This window comes from Canis lupus, chromosome 38, assembly GCF_048164855.1.
Source record: "Canis lupus baileyi chromosome 38, mCanLup2.hap1, whole genome shotgun sequence".
Lineage (NCBI taxonomy): Eukaryota > Metazoa > Chordata > Mammalia > Carnivora > Canidae > Canis > Canis lupus.
This window is the reverse complement of record NC_132875.1, coordinates 887,070-906,831: the sequence shown is the minus strand read 5'-3', so window position 1 is coordinate 906,831 and position 19,762 is coordinate 887,070. Positions and strand designations below refer to the sequence as shown.

General features: G+C 37.7%; 3 protein-coding genes across 3 annotated transcripts in view; all 3 read left to right on the top strand.

Annotated features, from left to right (window-relative positions):
• Window positions 1-918: 918 nt before the first annotated feature.
• LOC140626873 (olfactory receptor 6K3-like) lies at window positions 919-1,905 on the top strand. Its single transcript, XM_072814635.1, has one exon. The coding sequence runs from the start codon at window positions 958-960 to the stop codon at window positions 1,903-1,905; it is 948 nt and encodes a 315-aa protein (XP_072670736.1). The 5' UTR covers window positions 919-957.
• Window positions 1,906-11,036: 9,131 nt separating this feature from the next.
• On the top strand, window positions 11,037-12,002 carry LOC140626882 (olfactory receptor 6K2-like). The gene has a single exon (XM_072814690.1). The coding sequence runs from the start codon at window positions 11,037-11,039 to the stop codon at window positions 12,000-12,002; it is 966 nt and encodes a 321-aa protein (XP_072670791.1).
• A 7,463-nt stretch (window positions 12,003-19,465) lies between these two features.
• Window positions 19,466-19,762, top strand: part of SPTA1 (spectrin alpha, erythrocytic 1) — a 67,160-nt gene continuing 66,863 nt past the window's right edge. Inside the window, exon 1 of the mRNA XM_072814439.1 lies at window positions 19,466-19,619. The gene's annotated coding sequence lies outside the window, so the exon portion shown is untranslated. The remainder of the gene's footprint in view (window positions 19,620-19,762) is intronic.

Sequence of the window (19,762 nt, the reverse complement as noted above, 5' to 3'; positions counted from 1 at the left end):
GCGGGAGAGAGTGGCAGGTGGCGGGGGGTGGGGGGCGGATATGTGGGTCTGAAGTCTGGGAAACACACCTGTGCTGGAGACAGAGGTTTGACAACTATGTGTTCATCAACGGAGTGTAGAGGAACATGATCTTAGGGTCCATAGCAGGACCTTGCAGTATATAGCCATGTACTGAATGAGCAGAGAAGATTGGTCCATAATACATAAAATTAGGAAACAATGATATAACACACAGCTGAGAGGAGGCTACTGTCTAGGAACAGGAACAGTTCCTAGAACAGCTGTCTAGGAACAGCTGGAGTGGGGTTTCATGAGAGCCAAGGGAGAAAATCTTCAAAGAGCAGTAATCAGGAGTTTCTGGCACAAAAGTATGGACATAATATAATAACTGAAACTCTCCATTGTTTTACAGTTATCATGTCCCTGACACACAGGACAGAATGGCTTCTGTAAGCGCCAGTAAAGAGGGGATTCACACAGCAAATGGTTGAGGAGTGAACAAGATCTGAACAAAATGGTGCTAATATTAAGAAAGCTGATCTAGGAAGGAAATGATAACAGACATTAAGCATCAATGCCAGGGACTTTGAGACATTAATTTATTTAATACTCACAACTCTGGTTGCACTAATATGTTTTCAGCTACCGAAGGAGATGCTAAGCCTCGGAGACATTGTGTAACTGGCTCATTATCATCCAAATAATATGTGGCAGGATGAGAATTCAGGCTCATATGTTTGATTGGAACCCCTGCTATTCGTTAATCATTATGCTATGCTGTGTCCTAAATAAAAAGATCACAGATACAGGCAAGTCACTGGTTATTTTGAACCTGGGAAATGTTGGAACACAAAGCACCAGGCACCGAAATAATATTTAGGGTTATACTGTATTGATTCCCTTCTCTGTTAGTTGGGCATAACCTCTCCTGCATTCACAGGGAGCTCTGCTGGGCACATGGAGGGTGCAAATCTGTCAGCAGTGATGGAATTTGTCTTCACTGGCTTCCCCCAGCTCCAGGATGGTGGCCTCCTGTACTTCTTCCCCTTACTCTTCATCTACGCCTTTGTTGTCGTTGGGAATCTATTGATCTTCTTTGCGGTCAGGATGGATGCCCGCCTCCACAACCCTATGTACAACTTCATCAGCACCTTCTCCTTCCTGGAGGTCTGGTACACCACAGCCACCATCCCCAAGATGCTCTCCAACCTGATCAGTGAGAAGAAGACCATCTCCATGACCGGCTGCCTCCTGCAGATGTACTTCTTCCATTCCCTTGGGAACACTGAAGGAGCCCTGCTGACTGTCATGGCCATTGACAGGTACGTGGCCATCTGCAACCCACTCCGCTACCTGACCATCATGACCCCTCGGCTGTGTGCTCAGCTCTCTGCAGGCTCTTGTATCTTTGGTCTCCTCATCCTTCTACCTGAGATTGTGTGGATTTCTACTCTGCCCTTCTGTGGCCCCAACCAAATCCATCAGATCTTCTGTGACTTCACACCGTTATTACGTTTAGCCTGTACTGATGCCTCTGTGATCCTGGTGCAAGATGTGATTCATGCTCTGGCCATTCTGATAACAGGTCTGATCATTTCCCTTTCCTACATCAGAATTGTCACCGTGATCCTGGGCATCCCTTCTGCAGAGGGCCGTAAAAAGGCCTTCTCCACCTGTGCCGCCCACATTGCTGTCTTCCTGCTATTTTTCGGCAGCGTGGCCCTCATGTATCTTAGATTCTCTGCCACGTATACACCATTCTGGGATGCTGCCATTGCTCTGACCTTCTCTGTCCTCGCCCCCTTTTTCAATCCCATTATATACAGTCTGAGAAATAAGGATATGAAAGATGCTATTAAGAAACTCCTTTGCCCTCAAAAGGTGTTTAATGTACCTGGTAGGTGACTTACACACGCGTCCTCTACACAAATGGAGCTTTCATGAAATATCAGCCCCACAGACAGTAGAACTTAAAATAATTACTCAATTAGTCCAAATTTCTTCTCCACGAGCTGGTAGGTAGACTGATGAAGTTCTCTGAGAACTCACAGAGATGACAAACATACCAATTCCACTCCTTACTTTTTAGGATCAGTGGACTGTTTTCTTTCTTGTATCTCCCATCTTATTTGATGCTTAAGATTTTATGTATTTGTTTATTTATATTTTTAGAGAGAGAGAAGGGGAGAGAGAGGGGGAGAGAAGCAGGCTCCCTGCTCAGTGCATAGCTCCATGCAGGACTCAATCTCACAACCCCGAGATCATGACCCCAGCTAAAACCAAGAGTAGGATGCTTAAATGACTAAGCCACTCAAGACACCCCATTTTGTTTGATTTTAATTGATTTTAATTTACTCTTTTACTTTAAAATGATTAATTTTATCAATATTAATCATACAGGTATTGCCTTTTAATGCCATCTCTTTACAAAGCTCCCAGTGACCTGATGGAGCCCATGCAGCTCACTCCCCATGACATTAAGATGACTTGTTCAAGTTCTTTTAGGCAGTTACTGGACATTAAGCATAAGTGAGAGTTCCCGGCACCCAGATTGTAGACTTGATGCCCTACCTTTGTTTCCTTTCTTGTCAGGCTTGCTGGTATTCTGAGATCTGTGTACGTGTGTGCTCTGCATGTGATGCTGTCACGAACGGGAGCATCATGGACTGCATTTGGTATTATGTTAACTACAATAAAGAGCAGTTGAGAAAATCAGATCCCTACCTGTGGGAACTTACCATCTTATGTAGGATCAGTGCAAGAGTGTTAAGATTTATTATAATAAATGCATTTATCTACCTTTATAGTCAATGAAATTTATTGATGATTTAATTCATCTCTCTTAAGAAATCGTCTATCTTCCCTACCATATCAGAGCTAAAATATATAATTTATGTAGTGGTTTTAATATAATACCTATGTGACTTGGTAATAAATATTTTAGAACTCAAAATTATATGCTGAAATTTATCCATGTTACTACAAAGTACTTATATCAATCAGCTTAAATATGACAAAATATTTTACTGATTGGATGTACAAGTTATTTCTCTATTTTGACCCTCTATATTGCTTCCTGACTATCATCATTCTTATAAATATGGCAACTGTAATTTTTTCACATAAAGTTCTTTTCATTTTCAAGAACTTCTTTTTCAAGATAAATTTCAAGAAGCTGACTTATTAAAGTAAAATGTGCAGATATATTTATAGCTGTTGGTAAAGATACTATTTTTATAAAGTTTGCACTGGTAATGCATTAATGTGGCACTTTCAATACAACTCTAATAGCAGTTGATATAGATTAAATAAGAAATCTGCTTATTCTGTGGAGCTGTCAATTCTATCACTGACAAGTTGAAATTGGACCATAATAGAGTGATAAATTTCCGTGGTAAATTGAGTTGGTCCTGGTTCTTCACACCCCTGTAACAGAATTATAACTGACAAATTTGCAATGAGTGGATTCATGGCAGGTACCGTATACTTTCCTGCCCCACAACACTGGATCAGCCTTTTTCTTTATTTGATGATTGGGATGCCAATGGAGATCAAATCTGTGCCTTTATAGTTGGATTTGTCCTCAGTAGCTGCTTCTCTTGCAACATTGGACACATGAGGCCATGTCACTGAGAGTCTCTGGTTCAGAGAATGAGAGACATGTGGAGCAGACCTGAACCCAACCTGCCCGAAGCCTGGTGTCTAGAGTCCAGAACCAGAACCGAGAGCCAGGAGTCCAGCCTAACTCATCTTGTTGCAGCAGATGAACAGACTTACGAGTATGAGACTAAATGATTATTGTTTTAATGTCTGCCTTGTGGGCATTTTGTCATTGCACCAGCCTGGGATGGCATAAATTTAGTAACTGGTGCTTATTATTTGAATCTTAAGATCTTGTTTTAGGTTGTAAGTATTTTAGAATTGTATTCTTAATTTTTTTTAATTCTATCATTTTCAGAAAGATTACTTGCATCAAAGGTGTGGTTACTTAACCATGCTACCTGATTGTGTGTGTGTGTGAATGTGTCTGTGTGTGTAAAAAAGAAATTTTACACATTAAGGAAATTTTTGATTATTTAGAAACATTATTTAGGTGTTGAAGGGGAGGTGAAGAGATATGGAGAGCCATTCTTTGGAAGTTACATTCTCTTTTCTATACCATTGTCTTCATCATTTTTGTGGCTTATAGTCACCTAACACTTGATCAGTGCTTGAAAATAAAGTTAGAACATTAAAAATATTTTAAGGTAGAATAAAAGTTCAATAAAAAAGCTCTTCAAGCCATGTGAAAATAAGAAATATACACAACATATTGAGGCATTGTAGAAATTCTCCTTTTTTATTCTTATTACTTGCTGTATGTACATAAGCAAAATGTTTTGTGTTAGTACAAACATAATACAAAATTCATATGAACTCTCTACGATGCTTTCTAACTAGAAACTGCTATGTTAGGTAATCTGGTGTGTCTTTGTCTGAAGCCATAATATCATTCCTTATTGCATAATTATTTAGTTTGTTTTCAGTGAGAAAAATCCTTATACTTAAAGAAAAAGACTTCTTTAAAAAACCAAGAAAATAGAAAAAGAACTTAAAGAAAATCAGCAACTGGGATCCCTGGGTAGCGCAGCGGTTTGGCGCCTGCCTTTGGCCTGGGGCGCGATCCTGGAGACACGGGATTGAATCCCACATCGGGCTCCCTGCATGGAGCCTGCTCCTCCCTCTGCCTGTGTCTCTGCCTCTCTGTCTCTCTCTGTGTGACTATCATGAATAAATAAATAAAATCTTAAAAAAAAAAAAAGAAAATCAGCAACTGATCTAGACAAGTAATTTAAAAGATGATAAATGCAAAAGGCTCCTGAGTACATGAAGTGATGCTTAAATTCTTTGTTAAGGGTCAGAGTTGGAGGGGATGCAGAGACAAAAAAACACACATACCCAGCTGTGAATGTAAACTGGTGTAGATATTTTGCAGAAAAATCTGGTAGAACTTAAATTCAAGTGTATTTTGTCCTAGTAATCCTGTCCCTAGGAATATGTCCTAAAGAAATTAATATATGTGAAGATGTTGTTTGGGTGTTGGGAAGTTGGTAGCAATCGGTGACCTAGTATGGGAAAAGAAATACTTAAAATATGATGAGTGAATACTTCAGAGGGTCATATAGGTGTTAGGTACTATAAACTTAATGAACACAAAGAAACATAAATAACTAAAAAAATAATGCTGACTGAAGAAAACAGCAATGCAATGAAATCAATTCAATACAATTGATATAAACAAAAAGTACATGTACATAAAATGCAAATGTATGTCTTTCAAGAAAACATACATACAAAAGATATCTTAAAGCTAAACAAAACAAAATAGCTGTATAGGAAAAAATAGAGGAAGAATGAAAACAAAGGAAATTAAAAATAAATTTCAATATAAATTCAGATATAATCCCTTTTCTTTTACAAAAGCAGATCACAGCCATTAGTGTTACATTTTCTGAGTTAATAACACATTTATGTCTCTCCAAGTCACAGCACAGAGATCTATTATTTCCACATAAAATAACTGCAGCATGTTTTGTATTATAGTTATAGTTGTCCCATCTGTTACTTATTTAATGTCTATTTGCTGCAAATTTGAGTTTATTTTAATCACTTTTAATCATAGAAAAGGCCACAGTGAAAAACTACATACAAGTTTGCACATTGCAATATTATTGTAAGATTGATTCCCGAAATATAGCTGCAATATTTGATGGTATTCATGGTTTAAAAATGAAATAGATAATTCCAAATCACCATTCTAAATATTGTAAAAATCTATACAGCCAGCAATATTGAGGGTTTATATTTCAACACATTACTCCATGCAGTGTATATCACTCATTGTATTCTTTGTCAGTCTAAGCAGACAAAACAAAACAAAATGCAGACATACATTTATTTGAGAATCACTGGAATAATTTGTTTAATAATTTATTAATATTTAATAACCAGAGCAGCTCTTTTTAACTCTTAAATATTATGTGTCACCAATTTTTCTATTGAGCCCTGTGTTTTATAAAATTTCAACCACTAAATAAGTAACTACATATTTCAGTGTTGTTGTAATGTTTCAAAATATTAAAAAATGAGATATACTTTCATATTATAATTTCATATAATTTATGAAAATAGTGAGTTTTTTTTTTCAATAAATCTCAAATGACTGCAACTATATAAGTTTCTTAGACATGACTTCATATACTATTTGAAGGTAATCATTACCTGAGTTTGGAACTGGTGAAACAGAATTAAATGTCATTGTTGGTTTTCAAGTGTAAAAGTGTTTCTATGTAATAAACAATGTCTTTCATGGAGTCTTATAAATAAATACAATGCTTAAAATTGTGTAGGATTTTAAATTTCAATTTAATTTTCAGAGTAATATTTTAAGGTGAGAAAGGATATGGCAGATACTGTTGACTCAGTTGTTTAATGCAAGACTCATTGCTAAACCTATTATTCTTTGCTGACCTCTGTTAAGGGGTTCTCACCATCAAGATGTTGGCAATAATTTGCTAGGATTTCTGGGAGAGCTTTTGTTGATAGACTCTCAGTCACAAAATTTTCTGCCCTGAGCATGCAAATGATGCTTGATATTTAGAGATCTATTTTGCAACCATAAGGAAAAGTCCAAGAGAATGACTTGTCAATTTGGGATCAGATAAGCAAAGAACATTCCTGATACTAGTATAAATTGTAGTTTAATTATAAAGTAAGAATCAGTAAGCAGTCATCTTTTGAAGTGCAGTGTTAGCATCAAGTTGAACTTGTCAATGTGAACATGGAATTTTTAGGAAAATATATTTTTAACTGCTAATTCCCACGTGAAATATTCCAAAAGAAAATATAATTTCCTAAAATTCAGATTTGGGTTTACAATAGTTGTTTTCAATAACAAAACTAGAACTTTTTTTCTTTTATTTATTTATTCATGAGAGACACACACACACACACAGAGGCAGAGACACAGGCAGAGGGAGAAGCAGGCTCCCTGCAAAGGAGCCCAACGTGAGACTTGATCCCGGATCCCAGGATCATGCAAGGCAGACGCTCAACCACTGAGCCACCCAGGCATCTCAAAACTAGAACTTTTTAAAAAAGAGCTTATCCCATGACCCGAGGAAGGAGAAGTTCAAAGAGAGAATGGAATATCTTATGGCTTAAAAGCAGGGCTGCTGTTTCCTAAGTTTGGCCTGGATATAAGTAATCAGGAGTTTAGATCTCACTTTTCACTATTCCACAAATGCCCTGCTGTATCAACTTCTTTCAAATCTGAGTCTTGGATTTTCAGCATTTTGATTCAATTAACAGCCAATCTAACCAGAATTACTACAGAAAAAGGAAGTTTTTAAAAATACATTTATTCCAATGCATCAGTCTCCCAGACTCTCTCATTTGTCCCCAGAACTGGGATTCTCCTAATTGCCAAGCTGAATTGTTTTTCCTAATTGGAGCCATCCTGGGAACAATTGTTTTCTTATCTTAATTAGTTTATGTAAAATCCTCAAGAGAGTCTATCTTCCCATTCTAGTTATGATCAGGAAAAGATACACATATACACACAAATGGGAGGGTAGGGAGAAACGCTAGGGAGCATCAGGTCTATATATATCACTGACTGGTGAAGGAAATACAGTTTAGATGGAAGACTCAGGGTAGGGACATAGCAGGAGAGCAAGGGAGGTTGATGGCCACATCAGGGCAGGGAAATATAGAATCTTCATCTATGTTTGTCCGACTTTGGAAGCCAACAGCAGCAAGGTCAGTGAATTAACTAATTTGGGGGAATTGAAGATATCTAGAGAAAGAATAATCCACCTGCATAAGAATAGATAACCCTAGTGTGCATGCAGACACTGTGAATAACTGTTGAGAAGATTTTGAGCAAGGAGGAATTAGCATGAAAAATATTATAGGGCAAGTTAGTATCAAGGACTAAATTTTAAATATTAAAATTCCCCAGGAAATGGGGTCAAGGCTCAAGTGGTTGATTTAAAACCACAAATGAACATTGTGATTGATTTCTGAAATGTTTCAAGAGTCAATGTTTCTGGAATCAAGTGAGATTTACAGTCAGCTGTTCAGCACAAACACCATTAACATTTGCACTGGATTTACAATCACTAGTTTTAGATAGAGGAGAGTTCAGTGGGGGAAAGTCTAATGGTTTTCCTTTCAGGTTTAGATCTTCCTTATCCCTTTTTTGGCTTGACCATATCTTTTCAGGAGATTAGAGAATTAGGTCTGGGTCTGCTCAGAGGCACCTTCTTGAACTAGTAGCTTGGTTCAATCTGTACAACCCTGCCCTGAGGGCCACAGTTAGAAGATGTGGTGATGATGACCACTGGGGACATCAAAACTTATGGAAAAAATAGATATGCATATGAAAAATCAAAGCACCTAAGGAAAAATATTTTAAAAGGCATAGATAGATATGATCATCGATAGGCATATATATATATATATATGTGTGTGTGTGTGTGTGTCAACTATATATATATTTATATATTGTCATTCATATATATATATGAATATATATATATATATATATAGAAAAGGCAGTTTATGATCTCCTATTTCAGTGATTAGGAAAGTGTCTTCCTAGAGGACTTGATACCTTTTTAAAGCTGAGCCATCTTGGAAGAAGAGAATGGTGAGAATGTGAAACTCAATTGGAGGATGGAAGGAGGTCACACTAGCAAACTGATGTTCTAGCCAGACAAACTTTGAGGGGATGGAAGCTTGTATGAGATGTAAGACCTCTGGAAACCTGTTACAAAGCTCTAAGCATTATGAGTAGGCATCAAATTTGGGTGACGGCAATGGAAATAAAAGATATTGATGGTGGAACAAGAAAAAAATTAAGCAGAGATTGATGATTAATTGGGTTTGAGAAATGAGGGCACAGTGGATATAAAATGAGTGATGCTGGTATCTAGATAAATAAAAATAAGAAATTCAGCAAGGGACAATGGGGGCACACTCGCTGGAAGTCTGAGATCTATGTTTGGGCAGAGTTGCTTTCTTCTGAGGCCTTTCTCTATGTTTTGTATGAGACCGCCTTCTCCCTGAGTCTTTCTATGGTCCTCCCACTGAAACTGAGTCAGTCTACAGTTTCTCTTCTCAGATGATCACTGGTCATATCAGATTGGGGCCTATGCTACTGTCCTCATTTGATTTAATTATATCCTTGAAGACTCTCTCTCCAAGTAGAGTCACATTCTGAGGTACCAGGGGTTAGAACTTCAACATGTGAACTTCGGGAGGACATATTTCAGCCTGTAACAGGTGGAGTCTGCATGTTTGGGTCAAGGTGAGGCCTCTAAGTGGGAAGGTTCTGAAGAAAATGTGAGGGTCCAGAGAGAGATCCAAAATAAGGAATCCTGGAGTCACATCAGTTAATGAGAGTAGGAAGCCAATATAAGTTGATCAACAGTTTTGAGTAAATAAGATCTCTGTGTAAAAAAAAAAAAAATGGAGTTAGAAATAAAAGAACAAAGATAGAAATTGGGGGGTATGTGGAAGGCAAAATAGGTACTGAGACAAATCAGGATAGTGTGGCGTCAAAAGGCAAAAAAGAAAAGATTTTCAAGAATCAGGTCAATCACCTGATTGACCTTTGGAGGTCAGTGGCAATGAGGAGAGATGGAAGCCATTGAGTGTTTAATCAGAAAGCCACTAATACACTTTAAGAAAAGAGATATGGAGCATTGAGAGCAGATCATTGATTTAAAGGGATTCAGGAGGGAATGAAGACAGTAAATATATATCCACTTATTAGGGGGAAATGATGTTGGTACGAAGGAGAGGAACTGTCTGTGTAGAGACAGTAATTCCCTCTCAAGATAAGATTTGCGCACATCTGATAGCAGAAGAGAGAATCAAAAAATAAATAAAAATAAAAAATAAAATAAAGAAGAGAGAATCAGTGAAGAAAATAAAACAAATGATTCTGAAAAGGGAATAAATTAATAAGACCATACCTGCGATGTGTTGTTTACATCGTGTTCCACAGAGCCTGCAGCTTCTCTCTCCATTCCAGTGCCCCCTGCAATCCCACTAGAGCACCTATCTGCATTTTTGGCTTCACATAGTTACTTTCCATTAGTTATGGCATTTGACCAAAGCCTTCTGGTATAAAACACATTTGAGATCCATTTCCTAGAAAAGGGAGAAGGGAAGGAAATGAAGAAGGTAGTATGGCCTACCTTAAAAAAAAAAAAGAAAACATGTAAAAATTGCTATCATTTGTCTCCCCTGAATATTGTCTGAACAATTGTCACATATACATATTATGATATTATACATATATATGGAGATAGAGAAAGGGGATGTGTTAGAGAAGAAAGGGAAGGAAGTGGGTGAAATTCACCAGTGATGGTTTGTCTTTGCCATCAAAATACTCAATTAAATCATATGTAAAGAATCAGATGAGGACCTGGGAGCTTGAAGAAAGAATCCTGAAACCATTGTGGGGAAGTTGTCAGGGAATCAGTGTGACCTGAATACAGGGGGAAAAAAATCACCTTGTTCCTTCACTGCCTTGTCTAGTTCTTTCTTTGTCTAAACATAATGATTTTTAAATGAGGTCCCCCTAACCAGTAGGATTAGAATCACCCAGAAATGTGTTAGACATGTGAATTATTTGGCCTTTTCCAGGATCTACTGAATTAGAAACTCTCAGGGTAGACCAGCAATCTGAGCTTTAACAAGCCCTCCATATGGTTCTGAAGGATCCTAAAATTAGAGACTCATTGGTCTAAAATACTGACTCTACTTTCTGACTGGATATTTTCCCACACTATAACTTTAGTTGTAAACATCTACAGAGTATGGGCTGCTTCCTTTGTCCTTTGTCTTCCTCTGCATCCCCAGTGCAGGGATCCTCATAGAGCTGAGCTGGCATTTGGTAAGCACATTCCCTCTGGGCCACTAGTAGGCATCTCCCACAAGGTTGAGTGCGCTGGGAGTTGGAAGTGCTTGTTTTCAACTAGAAAATGGAGAGCCCCAATCAAAGCACCACTCAGGAGTTCATCTTCTCCGCCTTCCCTTGTTCCTGGGGAAGCTCTGTCTCCTGTTTTGTTCCCCTGCTCTTCATTTACACTTTCATTGTCTTCGGCAACCTGGTCATCATCACAGTGGTCCAGCTGAACGCTCACCTCCACACGCCCATGTACTTCTTCATCAGCGCCCTTTCTTTCCTGGAAATCTGGTACACCACAGCGACCATCCCAAAGATGCTTGCCAGCCTGCTGAGTGAGAGGAAGAGCATTTCCTTAAATGGTTGTCTCCTGCAGATGTACTTCTTCCATTCCACTGGCATCAGTGAGGTTTGTCTGTTGACAGCAATGGCCTTTGACCGCTACCTGGCCATCTGCAGCCCTCTTCATTATCCCACTACCATGACCCCCAGGCTGTGTGCCCAACTGACTTTAAGTTGCTGTGTTTGTGGCTTTATCACGCCTCTCCCTGAGATTGCCTGGATCTCCACACTGCCATTTTGTGGCTCTAATCATCTTGAGCACATCTTCTGTGACTTCCTCCCCGTGCTACGCTTGGCCTGCACAGACACACAAGCCATCGTCATGATTCAGGTAGTGGATATTGTCCATGCGGTGGAGATTATTACAGCTATAATGCTCATTTTCATGTCCTATGTTGGTATTGTGGCTGTAATTCTACATATTAGGTCAGCTGAAGGCCGACGCAAGGCGTTTTCCACGTGCGTCTCCCACCTCACTGTTTTTTTGCTTTTTTTTGGCAATGTGGCCCTCATGTACCTACGCTTCTCTGCCACCTACTCCTTATTCTGGGATACAGTCATTGCTCTGGCCTTTGCAGTTTTGTCTCCCTTCTTCAACCCCATCATTTATAGCCTGAGGAACAAAGAGATAAAGGAAGCGATAAAAAAACACTGGGGTCAAGCTAAAATCTTTTTTTATAAGACCAAGGACCTCAAGTAAGATCTAATTATTGGAAGTCTACACAGGTGTTGGTGACTTTTCATTCTCAACTCTCTGTGATCTGCCTTTTCCCATTATCCTTTTACTCAAACTGGTCTTCCAGAGGTCACCAAGAAACAAAATTCACTAATAACTGCATTCAATAGTTTCTTTTACTCTTTATCCAATTTGACATATTGTTGGATCTGACTTTGTTAATTCAGCTTTCTGCCATTCAGTGTAGTCAATATAAATTCATTCTGTGGAAATGATCTGGGTCAACTTTTAATTTTAATAATGTCAAAGTATTTGTAAGATATAGTGAAAAATCATCTTTAAGATTCTGTTCTCTCCTTGGTACTACCAATGGATATAGTTAAAAATAATGCTATCCCTAAATTGAGTGTTCATTATTGATAAATAGCTGTATAGACCTATTTCAGCAGGTTCTCTTATGACTCACCTGCTCTGTTTGCACCTTAGCAGTGCTATGCAACTGGAATTCCATGTCTGGGTCAGTAACGAGCCAAGGCCATCTTTGTGTGCTTGCAACCATCAGTGATGTGTGAAATGAGTGGAGGCCACTGGGCTCAAGACCGAATCAACCTCATTAATTTGTTGACCATAAGAAACTAGGAGAATGGCTGGGAAAATTGTAAAATTTTGTAAAATTGACAGGGGAGGAAACCTAACAAAGTAGTTGGCTACAATTGTGAGGTGGTTAAAAACTATGGCAAAGATTCTTAGGCCAAGAAGATCATTGAATAATACTGCAATGCAAAAAACAAAATTTAAAACTTGGCCTTAAAAAAAAAGTAAAGCAATATAACTTCATTAATTAATCAGTATTTTTTTCATAATTAAAAAAAAACCTCCTCTTTGTTGTTCTCAACGTAATTAAGCATATTGTGTGAATTAAGCAACAACATCAATAAATCCTCCTCGGATGAGTAAACCAATATGGCCATGCTGTGTTCTGAATGTTCCAGTCAGCTGGTCAACAGTATTGAATGATTCTACTCTTTTTGATCTCTTTTGAGGGTTAACTGTACTTTCCCAAGTACAACATTGTTAGAGAACTGATATGTAAAAGTCTCCAGCAGGGGAAAGGGTTACATAGTTTTCTTGCCTGTTCTCTCCACTTTTTGTATTATTTAATCCTTGCCTAGATATTATCAGTGTCCCTAAAACTTGATATGGCTAAAACTCTCTCTTGCTTCAAGCTGCTCTCCCAACTGAGGCTGAGCTATTTCGCAAAACTTAGATCTGATCACTTTATTACTTTGCTTGAAAGCCTATGATTAAACCCACTCTACTCTAGATTGTCAATGAAATTTTACTAGGTAACCTCTGTGTGTGTGTGTGTGTGTGTGTGTGTGTGTATGTGTATGCGTTAAACAAAGAAAATTCCAAACTGAGGGAAAAACAAAAGCATAGGAAACAGAAAAAGAAAGCTCATGGTGTGTTGACATTCATGCATTATTTCATAACAATGCCCTTCATAAATTCACAGGATTAAGGAAATGTGTGGCTTCTGACTTGGTGAGTACAAGAGCACCTAATTCATTCTTCTTAATTTTAGATATATTTCTTTTATCAACAACTTTGCTGCATTTATTAATCATAGTTTTCCTTCTAATAATAAAACAACATTTTTATGTTCACAGTGGCAATTATATTTATTAATAATAGCAAAAATACAATTTTCTACTTATTGGGCATGCACTATATAATGAGACATTGTAATAAATGTCTCCAGTATATATATATTACTTGATAACAATCCTAAGCAATAGGTATTATTATCATTCTTATTATATAAGTGAGAAAACTGTGACTTTTAAGGGTTAAATAGTTTGTCTAAAGACATATCTTTAGTAAGACGTTGTGCTGTGATTTGAACCATATTCTATTTTATTTCAAAAGCCTTGCTCTTCACCGCCATGCTATATTCAGAATATCATGTTGATATTCTTGAGAAAACAGAAGAGGACTCGCTTCTCAGCAGCTACACAGCATAGACCATCCCTGAGGTTCTTGTTAGTGCTATTGAAATAGTTCATCTATTTTTCCAAGAAACTTTTAAAATGTGTCACTACATGCAGAGGAAAAGTGGTAAGTGTTGGAATGATACTGGTATGAGGCACATTCTCTGATGCACAGAGGCTCACAATTTGGGACCAGAGTTTAAGAAATGAAAGAAGCTGAAATATTTCTTTTACTTTTCCTGATCTGGGAAGCAACCATTCTATTTGGTCCACATTTTAAAAAATCAGCTTGCATAAGATTAGTGAGGGTCTCCCATTCATGGTAGGATAGAATGAAATACTTTTATTAAAATATGGAGCTGACTTCACATATGTTCTCATTGTATGCCTGATGGAGTTCAGCCATTTAACTTAGTACAAGATTATAAATACCTGTTTATATTCAGGAGGATATGATTAAGGTGGTGGAGAATAAAAAAAAACAGGATAATAATTCCCAGTAGTTTTGTATTATTAATTGTTGCTGAAAACCTAATGACTTTCATTCTCTTGAGACTAAATTTCTGTCTCTTTACCTCATATACCTTTAGACCAGTGCTTTTTCATTCTTGGAAAAATAGCTACAATAAAATCAAAGATGTTGTCCAAACTGATGAGTGAAAAGAAGTACACAGAATTGGGGAAGGTCATCAAGATGATGTGATGTTGGTTGACCCATGAGCTGGATCTGGGTAACGGGAGGTTCACACCCCCTCCCTGGTCCTTGGAACATGGGTTCTACTTGCCTTTCCCTCCTAAGAGGCTCCTTGTTCCAAGAACCCAACCTTGACATAGTGATGTGCTGCTGACAGCATCTGGCCAGTATACATGACTGAATCCCGTTAATGCCTCTAAATAAACTTTTAAGACTCTAGCGAGTGAGAGGATAAGCCCATCCCATGGTTGCCCAAGACAAACCTTGTATGTAAGTTCCCTTTGCTTATTAAACCTGCCACCTACCATCCTGGAGTGGCCTGCCTCTTTGGGGGGCTTTTAATTTGTTTCAGAAAAAGGGAAAAGATGATATAATGGAACCTTCGATGTAGACTTAAAAATGTCTTTTCTTTCAGTGATTGATTTACAAATGTCCTGGTTCAAGTCACCTGTATTTGCAATAACAAACTATTCTTCCAGTTTTTTAAAATCATTGTTTTCATGAGAAAATCAAATGTTACTGACATCACTTTGCTTGTAGTATATATATATATATATATATATGCAGAGGAAAGTGGTAAATGCATATCTATATATATACATATACACATTTATGCATTTTTTAAAAGATTTTATTTATTTATGACAGACAGAGAGGGAGAGAGAGGCAGAGACACAGGCAGAGGAGAAAGCAGGCTCCATGCAGGGACCCCGACGTGGTACTCGATCCGGGGTCTCCAGGATCCGGCCCCGGGGTGAAGGCCGCGCTAAACCACTGAGCCACCGGGGCTGCCCCTATATTTATGCATTTTGAATGAAGCCAACTGTAAGCACAGGAGCCATTAGCATATTCTCATTACATATGTAATGTGAAAAGTGGGCCCTCTGTTTTGTAAATCCCTCGAGAATAGGCATCTTGCTTTGTTCACCTCTATGTTCCCAATGCCTGTTAGAAACTCTTATCCATAGAAATGCTTGATAATGGTTCATTCAAAGAGTAAAGTTTTAGAATAGAGGCAGCCTATGTTTCTTGACAAATTACAATTGATAAAAAAAAAATTAAGCTATAGAAAATACTCAAGCTATTGCTACATTCACCAGAGAATGACAGGGGAGGAGAGATAATGGGCAAAGGCAAGTTATCTGGTCTATTTGCAGTTGCACATGCAGCAATTTTTAATAGTGAAATGAAGCCATGTCATAGATAATCCACTAAAATTTCTATGACTGGCATATATTTAGATGTTAAATAGAACTTTCATTGATATCATGGGACTCCAGTCCCTTAAATATAAGAACTAAACTTCATAGTTTAATTAAGGCTGTGAAGGAGATAGTATGTTCAGTCCTGGCACTTGGCTCCTACTTTCTTTTATTTTAATGAGAAATAATATGTTTTAGTTGAGCTCTTTTTTCCATGAGTGGGGCCATGTCACCAAACCTGCTATTTTTATAAGGTTTATAAGGACTTGGGTTTATTGCTGTACTCAAAGAAAATTATTAGTGGATGGGAACATCAAGCAATTTTATGTGAGATTTTTAAATGATGCATTGCAAATCATTCTTTAAAAGGTTCAACCTTAGCTTTATGAGGAATTATCTCATAGCAGATCCCTGCCCTTTACATTCTGATTCTCAAAATTAATGATTCAGTATAAAATGTATGACTTGTAACTAAGATATAAAGTGAGTCACATAACAATTCTCTGAAAGAGGCAAGTTAGTCATTACCACCCCCATTATATGCTTAACAAAATTAAAGCAAATTTCCAATGCTCATCTGGTTATTAAATGGAGGAATGAAGCCTTCAAATTAGATGGTTCAGTCTCAAATCCATTGTACTTACCATTATCCCCAGCTCTCCTCTCTCCTCGATCACATGGTCCATTGTATAAAGCAAATGTCATGGGTCTTGTTTTTTCTATTCAGTGCAGTGACACTAAGTAAAAAAAATTAAAAAAAATAAGAGAGACCCACAGATGATTATAGTAGGGAGCACAAGAGTTCTATTTCTTTGATGATAGAATTGCAAACTTGAAAAATATATATTCTGAATAGAGTTAAGACACAAATAAATAACTTTAGAGGATCTGGAGTGATAAGAATTAATGTGGATACAGTTAAATGCAAAAAGATCAGTTTATGGTTTTGAATTATATTATCTAATATTCTAACCCATTTAAGAGGCAAAAATTAGAGATATTTAAAAATGAGAACTATTTCTGGAGAAACAAAAATTAAAAATGTTAAAATAATAAAATAATAATGACCTTTATCCCGTGGGGAAAAAAATTATTTTACATTAAAATTAACATTATTTTTCTTGTTGGTAAATGAGCTGAGAAAGTTGGACTCCAGAAAATCCTTGTTTATCCAGTAAACATGATATGAATGGTAGTGATGCAAGTTGGGAATACTCCAGAATTTGGGGTGTAAAGCATCTCTTGGAGTTTCCAGGCCCAAGAAAAGATCTGATAACTGAGGGGAGGCCCCAGACAAGCTGGACAGAGCTGATTAAACTGGTATGTGAAGCACAGATCTGCCTAGAGCTGATAACCACAACCCATACAAGGACCCTGCAAATTACTCCCGCCCATAAAAAACTGAAGGTAAGACTCCTCTTTAATGAAGCTGTCTGGGATGTACTCCAGCTTCCTCTGCAGCTGCTCAGCACTCACTCATTTACAGCGGAGCAACTTGCAATTTTAAAAAATTAAAATAAAAAAAATAAAGATACCACAGGGCTCTAAACCTCACTGTATTTGAATCAGAGTCTATGTCATCAGAGCCAATGAGCATTCTTGGAAAACTGTGAAAATGGCCAGAAGGTCAGGAGTCTAAGAGTTAAGCCTTGGGACTTAAGATTTTCTTATTATGTCTCTCCATCAATCCCAAGGGTACCCTGATCCTCGCCTCAACAGTGGTAGTGCTCAGGGACTGCAGCAACTCGACTTGGCCACCCTACAGGGACTGAGAAGATGGGGTGGGACTGAGGCTAGTGGGCAGCTGCTATCAGAGTAGCAGCCAGAGTGCTATCAGAGAAGCTTGTACCATGAGTCTCTCCCAGCTGCCCACTATGGCTAAAAACTCAGAGAACGCTGAGTTATGATGCATAAAACCTCTTCCCGGACCCTTGCACACTTACACATCACAACCTGCTCTAAAAACTATTGTTCCTACCCACCTTTATTTTATATTTCATGGTGACCAATCCTTCTGATTGGCCTTGTTATTTCTTCGGTCACAAGATTATCACAGGGTTGGCACCGTTGGTGAGAAAATTCTGGAATGGGTCCACCAGAGATATTGATGGATAAGAAAAGTTTAACTAGAATAGATGAAAATCAGGGTGGCATGATGGTCATACTCACAGGGACATGGCTCATTGTTTGCATATACAAACCAAATGCCGGGGGATGGGATGCCTCTCAGATACTACCTCTGTTCTCATATAAAAATAGGGATGGTAATACTTGCTTCACAGAATCTTCTAAAGATTAGAAATTAATGCAAATCAATCATGTCAATATATAAATTTTATGTACATTAAGATAATTGATGGTGGTTCTTATCTTTTAGATAAAGATTTTAAAATGTCTTCTCCTCACCCCAACTCCATCAGAGGTTCCTTGGTGCATGTGATATAATTCATTCTCTTAGACTTGTGTTCCAGCCTGTAATGCTCTAGTATATTCGAATATAATGAAACTATATGGAAGGTCAAGTAATACTAGACTTTCAAGAAGAGTATTTAAGCTGTGTCAGTTGAAGGAGAGGGAAGAGGGGAATCAGAAGTGTAGAACCTCTCTCTACTCTAGTAGAATATGAAGCTAGGACATTTAAGTTGGAATCACCCTGGAATGATGCGTGGGTAGCACACCTAGCTCAGCTAGTCTCCTTTTGTGGGAGGGTTTGAAGCCATCCTACTATTTTCTTTTTGTTTATTTGTTTCATTTATGTAGTTGCTAAAAAGAAGTATGCCTTGGAGAATTTCTGCTTCCTCTTCTCTCCATTAAAAATAATTCCTAAAATAGGATGACTTTTTTCCCCACATTTTTAAAACTCTATCCCGTTTTCAAATATCTTGCGATTTCATTAGTTTGTCAAATAAGGTATCCTAATTTTTGCTTCATGAAATACAAATAAACACACATATATCTTACTTCCCTGATTCTTTCCATTTAAATGATTAAGGGTACAGATAAATCAGGTTTTTAAAAGCCCAATCTGTGAAGCCAGAAATAAAATTTTCTTCCAATTCTGGCAAAGGCTCTACAGAGAGAATTAGGATATCTTGTTGATTTAAAGGCTGTTAAAAATCTGTGGCTGGGTTTGATGAAGTTGTTGAGTTGTATTTCCTAGAGATGGGTTGGAACAAGAACCTAGGCATGCCCTGAGTTCCTCTAGTTCTGCAGGGTCCAAAGGTTGGATGATCCAGAGTTCCATCCTAATTGACCCTGCTCAGACATGGAATCTGAGACTGATCAAAGAAACACAACAGAATTTTAACACAGCCTCTTTATTTTATGTCTATAACTGTGGGGTTTTTTCTTCCTAATTTTTCATTTAAAAACCTAACTTTTATGTTTTATGAAGTCCTATTGAGGAACTTATGGAGCCACAGTCTCTGAACCGCTGAGTCACCCAGCATCTGTGCAAGTTAGTGGCTCCCTCAGATGAACCTGTCTCCTGAAGATAACGTGGACTGTAGCTGGCAAGGTGCAGGGCTCAAGGTTTTTTTTCTTTCTTTCTTACTTTCTTTCTTTTTTTTTTTTTTTTGACTCTTCCACATATATAACGTTTCTTTCATCTTTATCTGAAGAAGGCTAGACAATTTCATGAGAATTGTCTCTCTTTCTTTCTCCCTCTTTATCATCTTCCTCTCTCTTTCGGGTACATTTTACCTTGCCACGTTCTTGACCTTTACGAAAAGTGAAACACCTTCCAAAGGAAACCGTGAGTACAGAATTCTTTGTAGTACAATTTCTCATTGACATAATTAGGAAAGCTGTCTCTTTTTGAACTTCCTGTCCTGTATTTGACAGAATCTATAAGAATGGTTTCTTGGCTTTTAAGAAGTAGAGAAGTTTAATTTTAAT